This window comes from Marmota marmota, unplaced genomic scaffold, assembly GCF_001458135.2.
Source record: "Marmota marmota marmota unplaced genomic scaffold, marMar, whole genome shotgun sequence".
Classification (NCBI taxonomy): Eukaryota; Metazoa; Chordata; class Mammalia; order Rodentia; family Sciuridae; genus Marmota; species Marmota marmota.
In genome coordinates, this window is record NW_026000174.1 from 24,388,374 (window position 1) to 24,415,370 (window position 26,997).

At 40.6% G+C, this 26,997-nt stretch overlaps 1 protein-coding gene across 3 annotated transcripts in view; it reads right to left on the minus strand.

The window, feature by feature from the left end:
- Positions 1–26,997, minus strand: part of Galnt18 (polypeptide N-acetylgalactosaminyltransferase 18) — a 338,683-nt gene that overhangs the window by 70,448 nt on the left and 241,238 nt on the right. For all 3 annotated transcript variants that reach the window (XM_048788340.1, XM_048788339.1, XM_048788338.1), the window contains exons 5-6: positions 25,514–25,711; positions 20,994–21,108 (exon numbers count right to left, since the gene is read on the minus strand). In XM_048788340.1, coding sequence (XP_048644297.1) covers positions 20,994–21,108; positions 25,514–25,711 — 313 coding nt within the window. The remainder of the gene's footprint in view (positions 1–20,993; positions 21,109–25,513; positions 25,712–26,997) is intronic.

Below are 26,997 nucleotides of genomic sequence, written 5' to 3' on the forward strand. Positions count from 1 at the left end.
GAGAGAGAGAGAGAGAGAGAGAGAGAGAGAGAGAGAGAGAGAGAGAGATGGGATCTACAGGATGTTTCTTTGGGTGGTTTACACCAGGAAGTAATTCTTCATTGTCAAGACTGGATGTTACACATAAGCCTTGCTTTATAGAAAAATTGACATGTAGGGATAATTTCTGGAAACCGTCACTCACAAACACTGCCAAATTTTACTTACTTATAGGTATCCTGCCTCTAGCATTGGTTTACAAAGTAAAGAACATGTGTAATGAGAGGAGAGGTCTCTCGATTCCATTCCTGCAATTGCAGATTTATGAGTGTCAGGTCTTGCCAAAGAAAACCGCAACAGGAGCTGCACCAGGACGATGCTGATGATGGGGAGACGGAGGAGGAGAAGTCCATGCTCGGTTTTATCAGTATTCTGCTCTCAGTGGTCCCTTCCTGGAAGGGAGTAGAACTGCAGTGGAATGGTGACACATACACACACACACAAAAGTACCTTCCAGAGTCTGATACGAAAAAAACAGGCCAACTCAGCAAAAGAAAAGTGAAAAAGGGAATGGAGAACGAGAATGCCTCTCAGGAGCTTCACCATGCACTGCTGGCTCCCAGCTTGCTTTGGTGTTTGCTCTTGCCTTTTCTCCCCAATCAGGAAATTAAACATCGCCATACTACTATTATCTAATCCACAGTCTATAATCAAATTTTGTTGATTGCACCAATAATGGCCTTTGTAGCTGTTTTCCCCTTTGGCTTCAACGTTTTTATAAAGGTAAAATTTCCACCAGGTTGACTCTTAAAATCCTTTCTCAAATGTTACCTCTTCCGCACATTTCATTAATCTCACTTTTCTATGGCTCCCTCACTGAACACAATTAACAAAACCTAAGTGTGAAGACCCTTCCCGAGCACAATAGTCCATGGGCGCCCTCCTTCTGCTCCCCACCATTTCTAGCTAATTGCTTCATTATGTACTTTTTTAATTGTTTTGTTCTTTAGGGATTAATTTTGCACTTATCTTCACTAACCGTAAAAGTTTTACAACGTACTGTTAAGCTGTGTCTGTTCAGCTGTTGGTCTGTAATTGCAAAGAGTCATTCCATGGCTGGTGTGCTAGGAAATAACACACTATATGGCAAAGAAGCATCACAGTATTTTCAGATGCCTTCTTGGGTCTACTGGGCTTCATGGAATAATTGGTTCTGGGCTGCCTGCTTGGGGCACCAGGATTCCCTTGTATGTGGAGGTCATAAGAGAGAGAACACTCACAAACTCAGAGGTTTTGGTCTCATAGGAGTCAGGTTGCTCAGATCTCAGAGGCCCTAGGAATTTCAGGTGTCATGGGTCCCAGGAGGCCATAGCTAGTGGCATACATTCCAATGTCACAGAACAATCTAAAGTTGACCACTTGAAAGGAATAAAAAATATCAACCACTCTCTCAAGGTCAAGTCTGTACTTTCCCAGGGCTCTGGCACTTGGCCCCTACCTATGCAGAGGTCATGCATCTTCAAGAAACCCTTCCTGGTCAAATAAATCTCTAAAGCTCCCTGTCTCCGAATTGATTTTGTTATGGTTTGGATGTAAGGTGTCCCCCAGAAGTTCATGTGTAAGACAACACAAGACGGTTTAGAGGAAAAATGATTAGATTATAAGAACCTTAATCCACTCAGTGAATTAATCCCCTAATGGGGATTAACTGAGTGGTAACTGAAGGTAGGTAGGGTGTGGCTGAAGGAGGTGGGTCCATGAGGACATGGCTTTGGGGTATAAATTTTATATCTGGTGAGTGGAGTCTCTCTCTGCTTTCTGATCAACATATGAGCTGCTCCCCTGCCCAACCCCCACCCGTCACACCTTGAGCCCTGAAGAATGGAGTCAACTGTCTATGGACTGAGACCTCTAAAATCATAACTCCCCAAATGAACTTTTCCTTCTCTACAATTTTTCTGGTCAGATACCTAGTCACAGCAGAAAAAAAAAAAAAAGCTGTCTAAAATACATCTCCATTCACTCCACCTTGGCCCTTTGAAATCTGTCTTCTATCACCATCCCTCAACTCCAACTGCCCCTACCTAGGCCTGCTCATGGCCATATTCAATGCCCTCTGTCCACTGGGATTCTGATGGCACTGGGAGATGACTGAGAGGCTTTAGCATCGGAAAAACACATCATCAAATCCAGGCTCCACCAGTTTTCTCTGTTGGGCCTGGGAAAGTGAGTCCATACCTGGGAGCCTCTGTCCTCACCTGTAAAAATGAGGATAGTCAAAAATCAATAAATGGGATGGTATCAAACTAAAAAGCTTCTTCACAGCCTCTAGCACCTCAGAGAGGGCATTGATTTCCAGAGTATACAAAGAACTAAAAAAAAAAAATTACCACCAAACCAAACCAAACAAAAAATAAATAACCCAATCAGTAAATGGGCAAAGGAACTAAAGACACACTTCTCAAAAGAAAAAATACAACTAGTCAACAATATAAAAAAAATTCAACATCTCTAGTAATAAAAGAAATGCAAATTAAAACTACACTGAGATTTCATCTCACTCCAACCAGAATGGCAATTATCAACAATACAAGTAACAACAAATGTTGGAGAGGAAGTGGGGAAAAGAGTACCCTCGTACATTTTTGGTGGGATTACAAAGTGGTGTGACCACATGGAAAGCAGTATGGAAATTCTTCAAAATACTAGGAATGGAATCACAATCTGACCCAGCTATGCCACTCCTTAGTATATATCCAAAATCAACATGCTATCATGACACAGCCATATATAGGAGCTCAATTCACAATAGCTAAGTAATGGAACCAACGTTATGTGGTCTTCAGCAGGTGAATGGATAAAGAAAATGTATATATACACAATGAAATATTACTCAGCCATAAAGAAGAATGACTTTATGACATTTGCCAATAAATGGAGGGATCTAAAGACTATAGTGCTAAGTGAAATAAGACAATACCCAAACAAAAATGACTATTCTCTCTGATATGTGGATGCTAATACACAATAAGAGGTCAGGGAGGGAAGAATAGAAGTTCACTGGATTAGACAAAAGGGAATGAAGGGGAGGGTACAGGAATAGGAAAGACAGTGGAATGAATCTGACATAACTTTCCCGTGTACATATATGAATATACCACAGTGAATCTCAACATAATGTACATCCACAAGACGGGGATCTTAATAAGATATACTCCATGTTTGTATAAATATGTCAAAATAGACCCTACTGTCATGTATAACTAAAAAGAACAAATAAAAAATATGAGGATAGTGATTCTGGCCTCTCATATTCTTGAGGGAAGTAAATGACATACAACATGACACTCACTAGAATATCTGCTTCCTGAGGGCAATCTTAACTTATTTGGTCATCACCTAGGACTTCACAGAGTGTTTAAAATAGTAGATGTTTTAAATATTTACTAAATAAATGGACCAAGCACAAAATAGATGACAAATGGTAGCTGTTAGTTATCCTGTTGGCTTGGTTTTTGCAGTGCTGAAATGCTGCCTTCCCCTGCCACCTGTTAGTTTCCTGAATCCAGGTCCCATCTTGCCAGCTGATTCTTCTATAAAGCTGTGGGTACCACTCTTCTATCCTCTTCTCCATCTCCAATGCCCGTGCTCAATTCTTAAATCTCTTCTTCATCCAAAGTCTCATGCTCCCACAGCTCCTCCTCTTACCTTCAACAGAAGGCACCCAATCCTGTTATCATCTCCAAGTTTCTCTTTTTTTTTACCTTTAGTTATGCAGTTGGGGCTTCCTGTTGAAGCCAGGATCCAAGTCTTACGTTTATCTGTACAAGTGCAAGTCACAAGCAACATAATAAATGTTCATGGTAAGAATGGACAGATAAATCATGCAAGCCTCCTTGGTAATTATTATTTCTAATATAAAACTTGTCTCAATTCCCAATTTCTCAAACTTTGCTTTCTTAGCCAATGGAACCTCCAAACCTCCCATCATCTAGCATGGAAAAATCTTAATGCCATCTTTGTTGGACCCTTAAGAACTCCTTTACAGGAATCAGTAAAGGCTAGTTCTTGACCTTCAATGATCATTCAGATTTCTATTAAAATCTAAACAGCACTAAGGGAACGGGCAGAGAATACCTTAACTAAAGCTTTGGGTTCCTTAGGAAGTACAAAGCTCTGAAGATTAAAATCTGTATTTGGTATCTTCTGAAATTCTTGGCCCCAGAAGACCACTGCCGAGCACTACCCCACTATCTGTCAGCCTTCTGCAGGCGCAACCCCATCAGAACAGCTGAAGGACAAAGTCAATGAGATTGCAATCCTTAACCAAATGAGGCAAAGCAGTACAGGGCTCATGTCTCCCCTGCCCTAGAGGAATGTGTTTTTTCAAGCTTCCAGTTTATTCTACACTCCAGCTCCAGCTAGCTTGAGCCAACCATAAGATTTAGAAGCAAACAGAGTCTAAAATCCAATTTAAGGTGTTTAATTTCCTCTCTGTCTCCAGGGAAGGGAGGAAGTAAGAGAATCTGCTTGAAGCTTGCAGTTTTTCTATGCCATGTTGCACCAGGAGATCCTTTTAGCTGGGTGGAAATGCAGCTTCTCAAGTCTCTGTAACTGCAGATGAAGACAAGGTTGCTTTACCCAAACTGTTACTTCAATTGTGTTTAATTAAGTTCTTCATGGCTAGTCGAGAACAGCTGTGATGCTAACAGTGGTGCACTGAGATTGCTCAGAGCTCTGAGTCCCAGGGCTGGAGAGAGCTGCGTAGTTGTTCTAGCACATGCTTCAGTAACACACAATGGCCTGCCCACATTAACCTGCCTGGACTTCCTTCATGGGTGGTTTGAGCAAAGCCTACAGAGACATTTAAAAACCTTAGATACATTTAAATTTTTTTAAAAAATTTATTCTAATGAGTTATGCATGACAGTAGAATGTACTTTGATATCATATGGAATATAATTTCTCATTCCTCTGGTTGTACATTATGTAGAATCCCACCAGTTGTATGGTTATGTATGTGCATAGGTACTAATGTTTGAAGAAATACAATTGATCAACAAATATGTGAAAAAATGTCCAACATCTTTTAACTAGAGAAATGCGAATCAAAACTCCTCCAAGATTTCATCCTACCCCAGTCAGAATGGCAATTATCAAGAATACAAACAACAACAAATGTTGGTGAGGATGTGGGGGAAAGGTACACTCATTCATTGCTGGTGGGACTGCAAATTGGTGCAACCTTTATGGAAAGCAGTGTGTAGATCCCTCAGAAAACTTGGAATGGAATGAACATTTGACCCGGCTATCCCACTCCTCGGTTTATACCCAAAGGACTTAAAATCAGCATATTACAGTGATGCAGTCACATCAATGTTTATAGAAGCTCAACTCACAATAGCTAAGCTATGGAACCAGCCCAGGTGCTCTCCAACAGATGAATGGATAAAGAAATTGTGGTACATATACACAATGGAATATCATTCAGCTTTAAAGAAGAAATAAATTAAGGCATTTGCCAGTGAATGGATAGAGCTGGAGAATATCATGCTAAGTGAATAAGCCAATCCTCAAAAATGAAAGGCCGAATGTTTTCTCTGATATGTGGATGCTAATTCACAATAAGTGGGGGTGATTGCTAGGGAAGAATAGAGTTACCTTAGATACATTTTGAAAACACCTTGAATAATGGTGTGGCAGTGGCTGGGGACACTCTTTTGCTTTTGCTTTCTCCTCTTTTGTCACTGGCTCCCTGGACCCAGGTTTCAGACTTTCTATCTGTTCTAGCTCTTCCAATTTGGCAACTCCTCAATCTGTCTTCATTCTGATTCTTTGGACTCTGGCTTTTAGCTCAGCTCTTGACCCTGTGGCTGCCTCCAGTTCTGAAGTCTCCTGTGGCCTCCAATGAGATGTTGTACAGTATCTGATCCAGGCCCCAGTCCTTGAGAGAGATGTGGGCTGAATCACCAGGGGCTGAAATGGTTCTGTGGTCATTTTCCAAAGCAGTGCTGGTCCAGATTTGCCCTTCCAATCAAACTTTAAGCCATTAAGGATTTTAAACCCTGAAGGTAGAGGTGGATAAGCAATGGGACACAGCGATTAAGGCACAAGTCTTCAATTTATTGAGAATGGTTTGAATTTTGAGTGATCTTGGGTAGGGGCTAGTGATTGAACCCCATTTCCTCTAGGTTCTATTTTACAAATAGGGATAACAATACGGAACTTGCAGGTCTCCTATAAAAAACCCAATGAGACAATATACACAAATTGATAGTCAAATGCCATATAATAAAGCTCCTCCTTAATCATTTTCATTTTCTTCCAAACCAGTGACCTAATAATGACTTCTGATCATCAATCCTACTACCACCACTTGTGGGGCATGGATCTGCTTTACAAAATAACAGCCCTATCTGTTGCCCAGCAGTTTATGTCATTAAGACAAACCTTAGATGTTCCGGATCTTGGCAAGACCAGGTTGGCAACCAAGGACATAAAGGAGCTCTCTCAGTTCTGGATCACCCTCTGGAAGTGCACCTTTTTTCTTTTCACTCAAGTCACTGACCAAAGTGTTGAACAATTCAGGATAAACTCAGAGACCACCCCAGGCTGCCTCTGGATTGCTGTGGATAGAACCTCCCCCCATCTGTTAGCTCTACCTTCTCAGTTTCCAACCCTGTTTATCCCATGTCCCATTACAGATCCAGATCCTTGGTTCTCAACCTTCAAGTCCAACTGCTGTCATGCTCCTTTTAAACTGTCAATCTACACACACCATCCCAACTCCTAGAAGCCCCTTCCTCTCAGCCCACCCAAAGAATGCACACTCAAACCTGGGAAGCCAGACAGATGCCATCTCCTCTGTGCAGCTCCCCCAACTCCCTCAGGGACCCTACTCCCTCCCGATACCCTGATACTGCACAGGAGATCTTTCCTCCCTGCCATCTACCCTGGGCAGATTGTGCCCTAGTTAGTATTTTGATTCAAATTATGCCCAAGGTGAAAGTATTTCCTGAAATAAATGTCAGGAAGGCAATTTAATTCTTTTGACCAATTTCCTATATAATAAAATTAAAATATTTCTTCCCATACTAATTTTCTAATTTTTATTTTACCAGCATTAATTTCATCGAGGTTAATATAATTTGCATTAATTTTACAACTAAGATAGGATCCTGCCATCAGTTTGGTTTTACCCATGTCACATTTTATAATAATGGCCACCATCACAGAGTTTTCTTTTGTGATAGTGATTTCCACCAAGTTTAGTTTGCCCAAATCACATTTTGTAGATTTAAATTACATGAATGTTCATTTCTTCAACCAATTCTTCAGCTTTAAAATTTTTAACTGTGTTTATTTTATTAGTTGCTTTACTTTGGTGTCTGTTCTACTACTCATCTGTAATAACTGAGAGTTTTTAAATCTACAAGTTTTTTTTAGGAATACTCTAAACAACATGACCAGATTCTCTGAGTTATGTACTTACTGCTATTGCCAAAGTCCTTGATGCCAAAATGGAAGAAGAGGTTGAAGTGTCTGATTTACACTCATGTCATTTTCTACAATCTTCTATCAGAACAGTACTTAGAATATAGTGATGCTGCTCTCAAGGGCCTGGGGCAATTCTTGCAGGGGTGAGTTCTTCTCTTATGGGACTGGATTAGTGCCCACAGAGTGGGTTGCTATAAAATCGAGCTACCTCTTGTCTTTGCTCTTTGTCTCTCCTGCTCCTGCCTGCTTGCCCTTCCATTTTTCTGCCATGTTCTGATGCAACACAAGATCTTCACCAAAGCTGGGTAGATGCCAAGTGCTGTGCTTTTGGATTCCCAGCCTCTAGAACCATGAGCTAGAGTAAACTTCTATTCTTTATGAATCTTTACACCCATTCTCGGGCATTTTGCGATAGCAATGGAAAGTGGACTAAGACAGAAGGTGTTAGGATAACTGATGGGTGAAAAATAAGATATTGGATCCGCCCTTCACACCATACATTAAGATCAATTTTAATGTATCAGAGATTAAAATGTAAAAAATACAATCATGCAAGTATTAGAAGAACACATAGGTGAATTTCTCTTTCACCTGGGAGTGAGATTTTCTAAGACTAAAATCTGGAAACAAGGAGGACAAAGATGGATACATTTGCTTACTTTAAAAAAAAAAAAACTCAGCATTTGCATTGCAAAAAAAAAAACACCAGAAGCAAAATCAAAAGACAAGTAACAAACTGGAGAAGACATTTGCAATTTATATGATAGGCAAAGTCTTACCATCCCTAATGTGTAGTGATTCCAAAAATAGAGAAAAGACCAACAACTTTATAGAAAAGTGGGCCAAAGATAGGAACAGCTCACAGAAAAAAGAAATGCAAATGGCCTTAATCGTATGAAAAGCTTTTCAACCTAGTTCTTAATAAGAGAAATGCAAATTAAAACTACTCTGAAAGCAATTTGTCATCTGTCAGATTGGAAAAAATCCAAATATTCTACAACGTATTTTGTTGGTATGGCTGGGAAGAAATTGGCACCTTCATCATTCCAGGTGGAATAAACAAATATTCGTCTGGAGTGATATTTGATGATGTCTAGCAAAATTATATATGCAGTTATTCCTGACCTCACAATTCCACTTTGGGGAATCTATTCAAAAGATAACCAGTAAAAATATTTTTAAAATGTACGATATTTAATTATAGCACTCCAGGAAAAGGAAGGAGAATATCTGATATACTATTATAAAAGGATCTTCAGAAAAATATATATGTAGATATACACACACAGCAAAAGAAGGTAGCAAAAATACATAGAATCTACCATTTATATAAAATACAGTAGATGTGACTGTGTATGTACATTTCCTAATATGTTTCCATTTGTAAAGTAAAAGAAACAAAAAATAAATGTTGATGTTAGAGTTGGTAAAAAAACAGGATGAAGAAAACCGGGGGGTTAGAAGAGATACTTTTCTGAATATGCCTTATTTTGTAAATTTGACTTTGGAAGTATGTAATTATTTGCATAATTATAAAATATTAAATATAAAAACAAAGAACAAGATGAAATGAATGAATCTGTTTATTATTTTGGTAGATATGCCATCCTTGGAAAAAAGGAGGAAAGCAAATACCATTTCCCTCAAGTGCCTCTCTCCTTTCCAAAGGACCTAACCAAGTACAGGGAACAATGAGAACGAGTCTGGCCAGAATGTCCAGAAATGTATTATCTTGAAGGACACTGACTTTCTCTCATGCATGCTGGGAATCGCAACAAGTCAGTGTTATCTGTAGAAAGCTGCTTTCTTGCATGCACGTCAAGTTCCTTGGGATGCTGGTCATATGACTGAACAAAGCAAGCTAAGCTTGTGATGTCACTGCTTCTGTAACCTAACTTACAAAGCCCCTCTCCCTGTACTAACTGGGGCAGATAAGAGCACTATGGAGAGGGAAGTGTTCATCCAGCTGGTCACCGGACAAAGCATCATGGCGGATGTACCTAAGGTACCATGTGAAGCAGATGAACACCAGTCCTGTCCATTACCATGAGACTTCCTGGTGAAGCACCTGTGCAGCCCATCACCACTGGATCTTCCCCCAAAATACTTCTAAATAAACCTTATGTCCTATATCCCATCTCAAGATGTCTCCTTTTGTCCCTTGGCAACCTATCCCCTTTCCCTGGCACAACTGGGCTACAGATGGTACAGTAGGATATCTATACAGAGAGGAATAGTTCTAAGTGTCTTTGAATTACAGTAATTTGACTGTATGTCTCTGGTGTGACATAATCTAAGAATAAAAGAGAAATGCCAAGAAAATTAAAGCTTTTCTAGTTATCATATTGTTGTTGGTAGTGCTGTCACTAGAATTGTGACATTGTTGGTTGTATCTTGAGGGATAAAATAAATGCATGTCCTTAAGAACCAGAATGTTTAGCAATATGAGAAAAGAAATGAGAGCTAAAATGGATGGGGTTGAGTAAAACCTTGTATCTCTAAATTTGAACAAGCAACATCATCATGTATGTCAGAAGTGTTTTATTTCTACAGAACTAATAACAATAAATACCTAGTTTGACTTCTGTAAAGACTAGAAACATGGACCAACCCAATAGCAATGAGCAACCCCAGTGCCTAGCCTGTGTTTTTTTCAGTAAAATACCATTTCATACCAAAAGCCAATGGGGAAATGACTTGTTACTGGTGTGGACAAGAAACATGCAAGATGAACCCGGAACTACTAAGAGCCAAAGGACTCAGGAACCAATGGCACTATGTTTCCAATGGCCAACCAAGGAAAAATTGTAACTTGAGAAGAATATTAAGTATAATGAATTGAAATACATCAAGTATGTGTAAATCCATACGTTCATAATGATACTACAAAGCTTAATGGTCCCCTTTGGAAGATGGTAGAGAATCAATTCATTATTTTGAAAGATATTATACAAAAAACTATGTATCCCAGCTTTCCCAAATGAACTTTGTTGTACTTCTGGGCAACCAAAGAATGAATTATTGTAAATGTTTCTTTATGAAAGTTATCCCAGCTAATAAATGAAGAAGGAAAAATAAAATCATCGCTATTTTGGACCCCGAATGCATTATTGAATTGAGACAATAATCCTCAATGACTGCTAGCATCACAAATGAGGAAACACGTAAATATCATGTACCCTGTGATAGAAGAACACAAATACTCTCTATGAAATGCTCTTGCTAAAAAATTGAACCTAAGTCTCTTGATCTAGCTACCAATTTAGAAGAAATACATTGGACAGGAGACATGTTAAATGGCATCAGGTGAATGCAATCAGGAAAATATAGACAGTTCAAGTTGCTACAAGAAAAATAAAATTACTTTATTTAAAAGTATATTATAAGGGAAAGAGAAATGTGTGTGTGTGTATGTGTGTGTGTGTGTGTGTGAGAGAGAGAGAGAGAGAGAGAGAGAGAGGGAGAGAGAGAGAGATAGAGAGAGAGAGAGAGAGGGAGAGAGAGGGAGGAACAGAGAAAGAGAGAAAAAGACAGGTTCCGTAGATTCACAGTGACCCAAAAGATATATTAAAAACCAAAACTGGATTCAAACACACAGAATGTAAAACAAAAAGGAACAAAACAATTGTGAGAGAATTAGTGCAATCTGAACACTCATCAAATGCATTATGGAATTATGGAAGTCTTTCAACCGTTTTAGGATTGAAAGCTTATAAAGTTCTAATATATACTGAAGTATTGATTATTTGGTGGTATTATATGATGCCTGAGATGTGCATCAAAAAACTAGAGTTGGGGAGGCTGGTTTGGGGTAGAGGTGAAATCAAGCTGTAAGTGGACAATGCTGAAGCCAGGAGACAGAGGTGGGGAGTTTTATTACACTCTTCTCTCTTGTTTTTGTATATACTTGAAACTGTCCATAATAAAGAGGTTTTGAAAATCCCACTATGATAAAGTTTCTAGAATGTGGAACATGATACCCTACACACTATTTCGTTTTAGAAGACACTTGAGCTCAGATTCTAAATCCCCTTCCTACGTGAGGTAGCCTGTCATGTGTAATACCTAGAACTAGGGAGAGGATGTCATATGTGACCTTTTCTGGTTCCCTCGAAGCTAAGGCATGTGCATATAACCTACATTCAGCTAACTGTACACTCTCGTTCAAGTTTCCAATTTTGGTGAATGTCACCAAGACCCAAGCAAGGGTGCCAGAATCTAGTGGTAGGGCCACTGGAGTAAAGTGAGTAAAACTTAGGCATCCAGACAAGGAGTTGGCAACTTGCAGATACGTCCAAGTGGCCGTCCAACAGAAAGCCCTGACTGCCAGACTCTCTTGTCTTCTCCACAGCTGGGGCAAGATGGAGCAGAGACCTCCAGCCTTTCCTTCACGACTCTCCTGTCCTGGCAGCGTGGTCAGAGACATCACCCTAAGGGAGCTGTTATTACTTGGTGGCCTTCGCTGTGGTCCCTGCTATTTAGTCTGGGTTCCTACTTGTTTTCTGAATCTGTTTCTACAAACTTCTTAATTATTTAAGAGATCCAACAGCTTTCCCATAAATTCCTTTTGTCTTTTAGTTAGCCTATGTCAGTTCTCTTTGTTTATAATATAGACTACTGAGCACTATTAGAATAAAAAGTTCAGCAGGACTAATATATAATAGTATAATATAAACAATAAACATATAAATTAATCATGATTTAAAAAATAAGCACTATAAAATGGTGGTAGTATATTTATGCAGCATACATACCTACATTTATAATAGATATGATCATATATTCTATAGAGAGCGCTTTACAGTTCATGAAGTAAACTAATTTCTTCTTGTTATCTTTATCATTAAAAATAATAGTTATGACAATGAGATAAGAAGCCATAAGCATAAGAATGAATGAACTTTTTTTGGCCAACATAAACATTTTTAATCATTTAACAATATTAGGGTAATAAACTCTGGCCTGACTGTAGCATTTGATTGCTGGGTGCATTAAATAGGATAATTGTAGGGAAAAAATTCTGAAACATGAAAAGCATTATTATTGTTATCGATATAGAAGCACCAGAAAACCTAGTGCAGGAACTACAGGGATTTTTGATACCTGAGACCTATGCAATTTGTGAAGTCTGCTCCTATTATGTCCAGTTCCTGTGGAACTGGCATTTTCTTGGGGCATGTATAGGTACTAGGTTCTCTTCAGCTGAGAAAAAAAATGATTTAAGAGAGGGGGATGAAAAGTGTAGAGTGAGTGAGACAATAGGAAGACCTTATGGGTTTCGAGCAGTCATTGCCCAAGGTACTGGGATAGCTCAAAAGCAAATTTCTGCTTTATGTAGCTGTTAAGTAAGGCTTTCCAGAGAAGGAGGACCTTGAATCATTCCTTTATGCCCACAAGGCCCCAAAGTGGAGCCAGTCAGCTAGACTTGCTTCTGTCCTAGAAGTTACTTAGCTATGTTGGGAGAAGGTCGGAACCATCTACAGTGAGGGATTCTGCTTCAAGTCAGAACTTTTGATGAGGTTAAGAAAGAACAATTGAAGAATCAAGGCTGGCATTAGGAATAAAGAATAAAGGCAAAGCACCCATCTTAAGAGAGGTAGTAAACGTTATTCTGGGGGATGAAGAAGCTGTTTTAAGCATCATCGCAACAGCAGGTTGTGCTCTAAAGAGGCAAATGATAATGTTCATTCTGAGACAGAGGCTCTAAGATGCCATAAGAAGCCACAAGCTAATAAAGCTTAGGCACCCAAACATGCGGACCTGCTTGGTAGGCTCTCTTCCCTGTGTACCTTCCAAACAGCTTCACCCTGCCCAAGTCATCCACAGCCAGGGCAAGATGGATGGCTGCAGCTCTGAAAAGTAGGGGTTGAGCAGTGGGGGCAGTTGACATACTCCTCCCTTCCCTTCCCACTTTTGGTGTCTCCATTACAGAAAGGTGGGAGCCCTGTTATTCATATTAAAGAGCTTAATTACAAGGAACAAGCAGCAGCCTAGGTTTCCAGATCAATTTCCACATGCCAATTCCATACAACTGATGAGTTGCCTCTCAGTATAAGAAATTTAACAAATTTTACATTTTTCAAAAAAAAATATATAAACATATATATATACTTATTATATATATATGTATATACTTATATATATGTATATATGTATATATATATATATATATATATATATATATATATATATATATCCTTTTGTCTTATTGCATGAGTATGCAGTATATAATATATAATTGAGAACTTCCTTTATGACCCAGAACTATTGAGATCATCAGCAGTTCAACTGTAAACCCAGGATCTGCCTGGCTCTAGAAGAAAGAGATCCAGGCTGCTATAATGTAGGTTATTTACTATCTTTTCTGTAATTTTTATGGTCAAATAACTACTACAAACCTAGAATATTTTGTTCCCTGAATGTTGGCAGTGTTTGTGGTAAACCACCTGGTCCTGATTTTTTTTTGTGTGTGAGAATTTTTTAAACTATGAACTCAAGTTTTTTTAATGGTTATAGGACAATTTTGGTTTTTTATTTCTTCCCGTGTCAGTTTTCAATAAGCTATATTTTTCTACAAATTTGTTTCTTAGCATTTTCATATTTTATCTCTTTAAAATTTTGGAATAAACTTGTTCATGATATGTTCTTAATTTCTTAGGCTGACTTATATATATCAATGTCCCTTTTTCATTACTAGTATTATTTATTTGTTTCCTCTTCCTGTCTCTTTCTTTCTCTTGCTAAAGCTCTGTCAATTTGATTACTCTTTTCAAAAAAGTATTAGCTTCATTAGCCCTATCTACTATACACATTGATAGGTATAAGTGTATTCCATTTTATAAAATTTTATTCTTATCTTTATTATTTTCCTCTACTACATTTATTCTGATATTTTTCCAACTACTTACTTTGTATACTTAATAACTGTTCTTTTTAACATAGGAATAGAATGTTATGTAAATTTTCTTAAGTGCAATTTTAGCAGTATTTCACATAATATAATATGTGGTATATTTGTATTCACTCAGTTCAAATATTTTCTAATTTCCAGTATAATTTCCCTTTACACCAGTGAATGACTTAGAAGTGTTTCCCACTTTTCAAAAATATGGCTCTTGTCTATAAGTTTTGGTTATGCATTTCTTTTTTTAATTTTTAATTTTTATTGGTGCATTATAATATACTTAATAGTTAGATTCATTATACCATATTCTTACATGAACATAATTTGATCAGTCTCATGCCCCAGTACCTCCCCTTTTCCTTACCTCTTCCCTCCCACTGATCCCTTTGCTCTACTCTATTGATATCCTTCTATCATTATGATTTTCAAATTAGTTCATTATAATTACTATTAAAATGGGATTTGTTCTGGTATATTCATACATATGCATAGCATTATTTGGTCAATTTTGTACCACAGTACTCCCCAGTATGTCCCCATGCCCTCCTTCCCTCCCTCCATTTTGATCCCTCTCCTCTACTCTCTTAGTTTTCCTTCTAACTTAATTCCACTGTGATCAGAGAACACATTCCATATGATGCTAATCTCTTGAAACTTATTGTATCTTAACTATGACCCAGTATGTGGTCAGTTTTCATATATATTAAGTTCTTAGAGAAAAAGTTGTATTTAGCAATTATTAGATGTCGTGTTCTATACATGTCCTTTTGATTCAAACTACTATCTGTGCTGGTCAATCAATTGCTTGGGAAAATTTAATATAATCCTTTACTATGTTAGTGCAGCTATCAGTCTCTGTACTTCTGCCAATTTATACTTTATTCAATGAAGACTGCACAATTAGGTGCAAATAAATTCATAATTGTTCTATATTCTTGATGAATTAACCACTTTTGGATTTTAATCTTTCTGTATTATATTTCAGATATGTTTCTTATAATTAACATAGAGCTAATTAAAAATTTAAAAATCTAGTCTAAAATTATTTATATTTTATTTGAGTTCATTTGAATTTACTGATGTATTTGGATTTATGTTTTTCTCTTTATAAAATCTGTTCTATATTTTCATTTCTCTTTGCTTAGCATTTTCATATTTTATCTCTTGCAGCTACTTTAGAAGTTACATTTTCCATATCTGTTATTTTCATGGCTTCTCTTAAAGTTTAACTTGCTTATTTATCTACCAAATTTTAAAGTCAATTAGTATCCTTTCTATGCTAACAATAGGCATTTTAAAACAACATAATTTTAATTACACTCTCAGCTTTTATGCAAAACAGTAGCATATACTCATGTGTGTAGTTTGAATAACCCCACTGGGCTTTACTCTTGTGTATTTGGTATATATTTTTCTTTGGTTTCATTCATTATTCACCATTTTGTGTTAAGTATTATTCTTTTATCTCAAGATTTCCTTTTGAAATCATTTCTCTTACACCTGAAGTACTTCCTTTACAGCTCATTTGAATGAGGATCTGCCAGGGCCAACTCTCAGTTTTTGTGTATCTCAAGATGAATTTCCTTTATCTTATCTTTTAAAATATATTATTATTAGGTATACCTAATAGATTAACAATTATTTTCTCCCAGCATATTGAAGATATTACTTCATGGTTTTCTGGTTTCCATTGTTGCTGTTGAAAAGTCAGCTGGTATTCTAATTATCTTTTTATTTTTTTATTTTTTTTAAAGAGAGAGAGAGAGAGAGAGAGAGAGAGAGAGAGAGAGAGAGAGAGAGAGAGAGNTTTTTATTTTTTTATTTTTTTTAAAGAGAGAGAGAGAGAGAGAGAGAGAGAGAGAGAGAGAGAGAGAGAACTTTAATTTTTTTTTTAAATTTTCGGCAGACAACATCTTTGTTTTGTATGTGGTGCTGAGGATTGAACCCGGGCCGCACGCATGCCAGGCGAGCGTGCTACCGCTTGAGCCACATCCCCAGCCCCTAATTATCTTTTTAGATAGTCTGTAATTTTTCTCTTACCGCTATCTCTTCTCTTTGTCTCTGGTATTCTGAAGTTCCACTCTATGATGTCTATATGTGGGAACCCTCATATTCGTCCTGTTTATAGGTTGATCTTCCAAATCTGAGGATTGGTATACTATTTGGAAAAATTGTAAGCTATTATTTATTAAAATATTGCTTTCATCTAATTATCTTCTTTTATCATCTCCATTTGGAATTGTAAGCTACTAACCTCTCTCCCTCAATTCTACATGTCTCTAAACACTTTTCCTCCCATGTCTTTTTATTTGTCCTCTGGGCTGATTGTGAATAATTTTTTAGATCTATTTTCCAGCTTACTAGTTTTATCACTTAAATAATATTCATGTAGGTATCCTACCCATCCATTGAGCTTTTAGTTTCCATTTTTATATATTTTTTTATGTTTGAAATTCTATTTTTACTTTGATATGACTTACATTTTCATGGTCTCTTATTTCTTATGTGTATTTTAAAACTCTTATTTATTTGTATGTATCATATAGCTTACTTTATGTCCTGTGTCTGATTGACACAACACTTTAGAACTTTGTAGATTAAATATGGATGTCCACTGATTTTTCAGTGTTTGCTTTTGGTACTTTCTTTTTCTCTTGTTTCTTTTGTGATATTTTTAAACTGTGAGCTCATATTCCTTGGAACTGTACTTATGGAAAGTTTTATGGCCCAGGTTCAAAGGGTCTTTCTCCAGAGAGAATTAATACTTTATGCTAAGAAAATAGGCCTTTGGAGTCCCAGCTTTATGGGAGGTAAAGCAAGCCTAATCTGTGAAGTTCAGAAAACATAAGCTTAAATGTCACTGGGTTCTTCAACTATAGTAGGCTCATTTGTATCACTTAATTTTTGGTTTCTGAATGAGTTTCCTTGGGATGTTGTTTAAAGTACCACAAACTTGATTGAGAAAACAATAGAAATCTATTCTCTCATAATTCTAGAGATAAGAAACCTGAAACCAAGATGGTGGTGGCAGGGCCATATTTCCTCCAGAGCCTCTAAGGGAGGACCCTTCCTTGCCTCTTCTAGCTTCTGGAAGCCTTAGGCATTCCTTGGCTGATGGCATCAAAGCTCTGATCTCTGCCTCCATCTTCATACAGACATCTCACTACACCTGTCGATGTCCAATTTTCCTCTCTGTAAAAGGAAACCAGTCATTTTGGACTGGGGCCACCTTACTTCAGTGACTTAATCTTAAGATGCTCACCTCTGCAAAGGTGAGCAAACAAAAAATGCTCATCATTTCCAAATAAGGTCACATTCACAGGTAAAAGAGGTTAAGACTTCAACATATTTTGTAGGAGATTCAATTCAACCCATAATAGTTTTTGATAATTGCTGACTTCCTTGCCACCTCTTGAACACTTTTTTATATATTCCAGAATTTTTTTAGTCACGAAGTAGACAATCTCTCAATCTTCTAGTCAATGTCAGTCATCAATTCCAATTCTTTTATTGTGTCATGGCAACTTCCACTCTTTCCCTATTGCCTTGTGGACTTAGAAATCAGCAGGAAAAAGGTTTATTAGAACTGAATGCAAAATGAGAGTAAGGCTTTAAATGGAGACTCAATAGACATGATTGTGAACAAAGCAGAAGGAAAGTACTGTGTGGGAGGTTGCTTGAAGGACTTATCCCTACATTACTCACTGAGGTATAACTAATTGTTGAATCATAAAGATCCAGGGCTAAATCCTTCCTATCTTTTACAAATTGTATGATCTAAGAAGATTACTTTCAGTTTTCTCAAATGAAAAAAAAGGAGGTTATCATAATAACATCTATTTTGGGGACATGTTTTGTGGATTGATGACTTAATGAAGATCCCTGGTGCAAAGCAGGAATTCAGGAGTTGTGTCAACAATTCGACTTCTATATTCCAAAATAAGTAAGGACTTTGAATAAATTGCCTCCAGATAAGCAAGGTAGAATGTTGAGAGCCACAGCCGAAGGGGCCCCAGCAAACTTCCAGCTGCCAGCTGATGATTGGCTCACAGTGGCCACAGCAAACTTCTAGCTGCCAACTGATTGGCTCCTCTGCGGTGATGCTCATTGGGCTGTTTCCGCGCCCTTTCAGACCACAGAGCTACTCATTGGGGGACTTTTTTTGGCTCCGCCCATGTGACCCAGCCAATCAGCCTCAAGAGCAGGAGGAGTGGCGGAGGTTGAGAGGCTTGTGGGAAGCCGGTGGTGGCAGTTGGGCTCTGAGGGTTTTTCCTGAGGAGCTGTTTTGTTTGGCGTGTGTGGTTCTAAAAATAAAGTTTGTTTCTTTTGACAAGTGGCTCCTGAATTGTGCCCAGCCAGACTGCGGCAGTAGAAATTGAAAAGAAACATTTTTCAGTTTTATACACTATCCTGAGGGGTAATTAGGGCAAATATGCTATCTTACAGATGAACAAATTGAGGCACTAGGATGTCAGTTCATTCAGTATGAAAGAAAGAAAATACTAGTAACCACCACAATTAGGGGCATCTGTTTGGGAGATAATCAATGATTCTGTATCCCTTCTAGGGAGAAATGGTATTCAAATTAACCAGACCCTCCCCTGGGTACCCAGTTCTGCAAGCTAACAGGTGATTGGACCCCTTCATTAAAAGCCACGTTTCCTTCAACTCCAATGATACCTCATGTCTATTAAGTGGGAGGGAAGAGATTGAGAGAAAAACAAAGCCAGACAACATTTTATATTGTATTTCAAACCCTGAACATGAAACCAACCAAAGATATTTTAACATGTTTTTTGAGAGCTTCACCCAAGCCTACACTCCAGAATAGCTTTATAATTTAAGGAAAGAAAAGCCAGAAATCGCCACCACTCTGTGATTGACTCACACACATGTTGGAAACAGAGTTCACAAATCTAATTCCTTTCTCCATTCTGGGACATTTTTATCCAGAGAACACAAGTGACCGGAGGCAGTGCTGCCTGCTCAGTCAATTCCTGACAGCAGCTCCCAGTGAAACATATTGTGTTTGGGGGCAAGCATTTTTCCAGGAGTGGTGCTGAAATGAGATGGTGAGAACGCACACGGTGAATAAATGGCCAGTGGAGGGAGAGCTGAAGAAATGAGGGTGATTATGCAGGCGCTGTCCTCTATGAATACATTAGCTCCCTGATAAGCCCATGCATTTGACTGCCTCCAAAGCAATTTCTTGCAGTTTCAGTAAATACAGGTGTCTGGATATGTTTTCTAAGCTCAGCTTCAGCAGGCTGTTCCTGCTGCCAGTCCTCAGAACCCTAGTATTAAGTCTGGGGACATCAGGCCCCATGCAGTGCCTGTCGGTTCCTGAACAGATTGTGAGATGTTCATTGTGGGTGCTATCACCCCTTCAGGTTCGGGGCAAGGATTCTCAGGGCCAGTTACCTGGCCTGTGGAGGGGAGGTGGAGATGGGAGAGGTTTGAGGTAAGAGGAGAGGGATCCAAGCTAGAGACCTTGGGTGGAAATTGAATATCAGGAACTGTTACAGGCAGCACTGAGGCCACAGGGGCAAAAGTAGATTTATTATTTAGAACTGGCCACACATTGGAGGAGGTTTGTGTGGAAGTACAAACAGGCTGGGCTGAAGAGGAAAATCTCAGACAAGAGCCACAAACACAGAAGGGACAAGGTCCTCTCCAGGACAAGTAGGTAGTGGCAGATGTTAAGCTGGTAAAGATCTCTAGGGGGAAGACAGTGGGGACCACCAGGGGATCATGTCACAGTTTGAATACTGGGTTTATCAGAGACACTCCCTGAACATGGACAAGATCCTTCAGTGTGTTAATTTTCACATTATAGATGAACACCAGGACAACTAATGTGTCCCTCTGAGGGAGGAGAGTGAGGCATTCTGGGTTTATCTCTTCACATGTCAAGAGGAAGGAGTCAGAAAGCCTGGGAAATGCTCCTGTAGGATGAGACACAAAATGGTACCTCTCACAGAGTCACAACAGGAGTGGATGGTTGCAGAGCCCTGGACTTTGAGGCTGGGTGGGTGGCTACATCAGAAAAATGGTAGCACTGGGCTCATGGGCCTGGACAATACTAGGTGGGGTCAGAAACAAGCATGGAAAAAGCTTGGCTATTTTGTTGTTTATACCCTATGAGCTTATTTTCCATAGCTCTCTCTTGACAAAATCTTTGGAAAAGTTTAGGCCACCATGGAGGAGACCGAGATCATTCAGGTGAGAAATCCCAAGGGAGTGACTCTGATTGCTGTTCCTTGCCTCCCTCTGGATGCCTACTAGTCTCTTCCTTTGCTCACAACTTTGCTCACAACTTTGCTCACCCCAATTGTGAGCCCTCACGATTGTTTTTAACCATGAAGCTGTTCCCTTGGGTCAGGAGCTTCTCTCCCATGTCCTTACCCCCAGCCAAGCAGGTTCTGAAGTACCCTTCTTCTTGAAAATTCAAGAGGCTTCACTCTGTACCCCTTCCCAAACACACACATGGACTAGGGAGTAGAGATTCAAAACCAGCCTGTGAACCTTGACTTTAAGTCCCTTTCTCCATCCCCAGACTTATCCACCCTCATGCGAGCTGAGCTCAGCCCTCTTGGTGAGAAACCCCACTCACCCTGATCCCAAGCTCCACATTCTCGCCTCCATAGACCTCCATGCCTTCGTCCAGTAGGCCAATCTCCTGGAAATACTGCCGGTCCACAATGAAGCAGCCGATGAGGGCAGGGCTCCTGCAGGTTCGGGGAGACAACCAGCGGTGAGCAGAGGGCTGCCTTCTGGAGCCACCCAAGGAACAAGAGCTGTGGCAACTTCCTACAGGAGGATCGGTTCTTCCCCCTTCTCAGCTGCCAGAGCCAGTGTGGGCTTTGTGCTCAGAGTAGCCTCCTGGCTCTGCCCTAACCCAGCCACTCCAGGGAGGCTGTTTATCAGGGCAGTGGGGTAGATAGTTCTTGTCCTGGGACCAGCTGTCATTCCCCGCTGTGCTTGCATCTGCTGGGCCACGTGCAGCTGTATTTCTAGGTGTCTTGACTCTGATGTCTGAGCTGCACAGTCCATTTCTGCTGGGTGCCTATGCCAACTTTCCCACCTGGGGGTTCCACATGGCAACCTTGGTTCTCTTTGAAAGGTCAGCTGGGACAAGGCTACAAAGAAAATAACTTATAAATTTTATCTGCAGGTCGAGGGTGGTCCATGAAGAATTTAAAGCAAAACAGTGGTAGGAATAGATCCGTGTTTTTAAAAAGAATACTCAGGCTGCCAACTGCAGGGGACTAGGGGAATTGAGGGATCCAACTGGGAGGCTGGTTGCTGTATCCAGGTGAGAAACAATGAAGACGTGGTGAACTATGAAGGGAGAGGAGGAGAAACCCTGATGAGAGCTGGCTTGCTGGATTGGCGATGGTGGATAAGGCCCACTCATCAGTAAAGGGTATGAGAGAAACCACCTTTGGAAGGAAGAAGCATTCTTCCTTACACTATCTGTGGGACACCAGGGGTAAGTGGACAACTGACCTTACACTATCTGTGGGATACCAGGGGTAAGTGGACAGTCTGGGTGTGGACTCAGCCAGGGTCTTAGGTTAGAGCAACACTGTTGCAACTTTCCTTCTTTTGGGGGGATAGGAGCAGGGGTCACCAGCTGGTGCAGACATCCATGACTTCCCAGGAAACAGTTCACATTAGGGCAATCAGCAGGAGCACACCCGGATGCTACCCTTTGTAGCCCTTGCTGGCATTTCATCAGCCCATGGTTAGAGGATTTGGTAGAGGAGAAAAAATGAGAAATGAAGAACCTTTGGCATTGAGAAAACTGTCAGTCAACCTCATGCAAATGGACCTGTCTTAGAGACTGGAAATTCATCAAGGTGGTGAATGGCTATTTTGCAGGCTGTTTTTCTGGGGGATGCTGATTCAGGGGGAGGGTGCTCAGGAACACTGGCACCCTGGAGTCACTGTCTCTCTTCTTTCTACATCACTGGACTTCATTCTAGATGGCTCCACGCTCTACAGACCACAGGTACACCAGGTGGTCAATTCAGACTCCTAACTCAGGCTGACATCCTGCTCTAGGATCCTGGACCCAGACCTTGGAAGTGGGCATTATGGGAATAATCTCCGTTTAGGCTGCATTCTCCAAGAGAAGTTCCCCAGTCTCTCTGAGTCTCCAAATCTATATCTATAGACAGGATTACTTATAACCTCATGTGGGACTTGAATAAGGTAAAGCTCTTGATGGTAACTGACATAACAGGCACTCAAAGGTCATTTTAAAAGATGCACTCTTGCCCTTTCTAAGCACAGCAGAGGGGGTCTCAGCCTTTTCCTCTCACCTCTGAATGTTGGACATGCCAGACCCCGCAGAAGCAGTGCCCCTAGCACATGCAGAAAGGGGCCTTCCTCTAACTGCCTGACCCAGCCAGGGAAGGAGCAGAGTCCAGAAAAGTTACCTGGATGACCAAAGGCCACTTCAGGTTGTGTATTACTTGTTAACTGGCTAGGGTAGTAAGCAGCCCTGATCAGTCTAAAAGTGTTACTGATTTATATCCTCCCTGATTCCCAAAAGGATTCAGAAATAGCTTTTGAGAAAATAGAGCATATACTGAAAAACATAAATAATGTCTAGAAATCTAAAGATGACAACAAATTGGGGGTGAGTTAGAATGTATCTGCAGACAGAGTTCTTCAATTGGCTGGGCAAATTTGGTTCTGAGTTTCCTGTTGACTAAGGTGAAAATGAATATGTGGTCTTAGAAATAAATGCACAGTTCTCATGTGAAAAATCTCAAAATGATTAATTCCTCAGGGATAGCAAGGTTTTCTCTGACCAGCAGTTGATTTGAAAGAAATTTCTCATATCAATCTTCCTAAAAAGGTCACTTGGGGACCTAGTGAAAAACCATCTCACAAACATCCTTCTAGAATACAACAGAGAATACCACTGGACTCTTTTTTTAGCTTACACCATGTGGACAGAAACACTAAAATTTGGTTCAAAAGAAAAAGGAACTGGGATAGGCAAGATACGTTTGTACGAATCACAGTCTCTGTGAGGTTGTCTTCATATAGGAATAAAACCAGGAATGGTTTTCCCCAAATCTTCCATAAATATAATTTACTTAATTAAGTTTCTGATAAAAATTGAGTGATGGAAAATATGAGATTGAGATATCATTCTCTGTTAAAGATCTAGAATTTAGCTTTGCTGATAAGACTAACCTGATATATTCAGAGAAGAGCAGAACAGAAACAGATAATGTTAATATAGTTTTTTTGCAAAAATATTGATTGCATGGTGGCGTATTTAGCTGCAATATCAGCAGACTGATGATCCAACCTCGGGGTTGGAAATCAGCTACACTAGTCCTGGGCTTGATAGTGGCCAGCCAGAGCAGTGATGACTAGCCATGGAATCCAGCTGGCCTGAGTGGATCCTGGCTTCTCTGCCCAGAGCCTTTGGTAGGGTCATGATCCTTTCTCAGTTTTGTTCTCATCTTATGAAACATGGATGACACAATGAATTGTCACCAGGTTATGATAAAGATATAATAAGACCATGTGTATGAAAGACCCTGCGCACAATAATCTTCCAACAAATACTGAACAACACAGAACTGTGGCAGGTGCCTAACAGAGTAGGCAACTACTGTGGTTTCGCTATGATTTGGGTGTCTCCCAAAGGTTCATGGGCTGGAATCTTGGTCCCATGTAACAGTATTCACGGGTGGAAGGTGAGTAGGTCATGGGGGCACCATACTTGGAAGGAACTAATGGAATTAAACAGAATCAGTTTAATTCTCTATACAGCAGGTTGATGTAAGGCAAAGCCACCTCACATACTTGACCCCTTTGTCACATGGCTGTTTTCCTTTTTGCTCCTGCCTTGTGGTGCCATCTGCCATGTTAGAATGAGCTCAGTAGGCCCCCATCATAGGCTGACCGACGGGGTCACCCAATCTTGGACTTTCAGCCTCCAAAAATGTGAAAATGTGAACTAAATAATCTCTCTAAATAAATAAATAAATAAATAAATAAATTACCCAGCCTCAGGTAATTTTTTAAAATAGGAACACAAGACAGACTAAGGAAGTAACAGAGATAATTATAGCAAAGTTAAGCAGGGTTCTCTTCCATTCTATTTTAAATATGAAAATATTTTTTTCTTCTAGCAAGGAAAAAATGTGATCTTAGGTAATAATCACCTACTTTCAATTAAATTTTTCATAATCTTTCTCTCTCATGCAATACAAAGCAACACTGGCTTCTAATCTCCTCTTTCATTCCAAGCTGCCCCCTAGGCCACCTCCTGGTGCTGTCCGTGTGTTTAACAGGCAGGGAGCATAGGCACCCACCCTGTCATCAACGCAGATGGAAGAAAGGCTAGTGGGGACAGCTATTGCTGGATTCCTAATCTGTGAAAGCAGAGACCACGGGCAGTGTCAATGGGGTCTAGGAAAACAGCATCAAAGGCAGAAATGCAGTTTGAAGCCACTTTTGTCTGAATGCTATAGGAAAAAACTCCAACACCATTAAGATGTGCAAGTCCTGTGGCTCTGCCCTGGCCCCTCTATCCCTCCATTTTCATTGCCTGGGGTTTTCCAGCTCAAGTTCCTTCTTCCAGGCCCTTAACCTCCTCTGTGACCATGAACTTCACATGTGGGTGCCCATTTCCAACCCATCTATCTCCTACTGCAAAAATATGATTGCTGCCCTATCTGCAAAAGATTTCCCATGTCTGCTTGCCACACAGTTGGCACAGCATGGCAGAATAGTTTTTTATCCCAAAGATTTTGTCTGTCTTCATTAGACTCTAGGCTTTTGGGGTTGGAACCAAATCTTAATCACTTTGAGTCCCCAGCAGAAGCACAGCAGTGGACACCCAGGAAGTGGCCCATAGAAGTGGGTTAAAATGAGTGACTTTGAGGCTGTGTGTGTATGTTTGGGTGCTATGGTGGTTCTTTCAAAAAGGATCAGCAAAGCCTGTGATCTGAGTCTGGGGATCACACTGTAACTCCTTTCTACCCTCATCCCACTGTGGCCTCCGTTCTGGGGCTGGAGTTTGCAGAGCAAGGGTTGGACTGGGGGTGTAGACCTTGCCTGGTGGCCAAGGCAGAGGGACCTGCAAGTAGGATGCTGTACCTGATGGGGGCTGTGGAGTTCTCCAGCTTCCACCAGGCCTTGGGGGGGTTTAGGTAGCGGCACCACAGCTCCCAGTCAAAGCCCTGGGCGGCCAGCGGGTACTCTTCAATCTCAAAGTTGTCGTATTTGATATTATCAAAGGATGGCGAGATGATCCGCTTCCGGTTCTCCTTTATGCGGGTGAGTACAGGTTCAGCCCTGCGAGAGAGGGAGGGAGAGGGGGTGACTGCTTCCCAGGTGGCCAACAACCAGATCAGCATCTCCTGAAGGCCATACCCTAGCAGAAGGAGGAAGGACCACTTGGCCATCTCCAGTGGAGGACACACAGCTGTGCCCAGGTTCACTTTGCCATCCCCTGAGGACTTCCAAGTGGGTGAGTGGCCTGGCCATTCCTGGATTTTGATACGGTTTCCCTGCTTTTCCTTTCTCCATACACACAACAAAAACCAAGACTTAAAAAATAAGGGGAGGAAAAAAAAAAGAGGGAACATATTTGAGGCTCCAGAGGAAGATTTCAACCTGGGCTTTGATTTCGCTAAATTCAGTGTATTCACCTGGAGGAAAAGAGCAAAGAGACCAAAAACAAAAACAAAAAAGAGCAATGGGGATGACAGGGACACATCCCCCACCTGCCCCGGGAGAGATGGGGCATCCAGGTTTCCCCAGGGAGCCAGGAGGCCCCTGTGGGCACCAGTAATGTGTTTGCCGACAGGAATGATAAGCTCCTCATTAATAATACATTTGGTGCATAATTGTTTATTCAAATCAGCTTGAAATAGTAAGTGTCCCTCTCCTAGTCTGGCCATAAATCCAGTGAAAATGCTTTTTAAATAGTCACAAATGGCAAGCAGGGCTGCAGCTACAAAAAACAAAACAAAACAAAAAAAAAACCGCCTGCTCTGCATCCTTCCTCTGGGCCTGTCATTGCAGAAGGGAGCCCAGGTGGCGCACATACCCTGCTAGGCTTTCCTGTCCAAGTGACCTCCCCACCTAACTCCCCAGAGGCAGAGGCTAGCACCTTGGAGTCAGGGCGGGGAGCAGATGCCAAGGCCTGGTGGGTGAACAGGGTGAAACCAACTGGCCCCGGCTCTACGGTCATCCCCACACCCACCACTCCAGTGCCCAGGTTAAGCCACACAGTGGGCCCTACAAACACATCAGCAACAGGTCCCGTTCCTGCTTGGCAGCAGACATTGAGGTTCCTGTCAGTTCTCTTGTCCCACCCACCACCTGAGCAGCCCTGGCCCGAGAGAGGAGGATTTGCTACAACTTGGTTTCGCCAGTAGAGAGAATCTGAGATGCCATGCTACCTCTGGCCTGGCACCCATGACAGTATCAAGGCACCCTCACCACCTCTGCCCACATGGTCTCTCCTGTCTGTGAGGTGGGGCCTCTGGGTCATATCTGCTCCATCTTGGCCACTCCTGGGGGCTGGAGCTGGCCCTTTGCTGGGCAGGACTCTGCTTTACCATCAGCCTAGACCC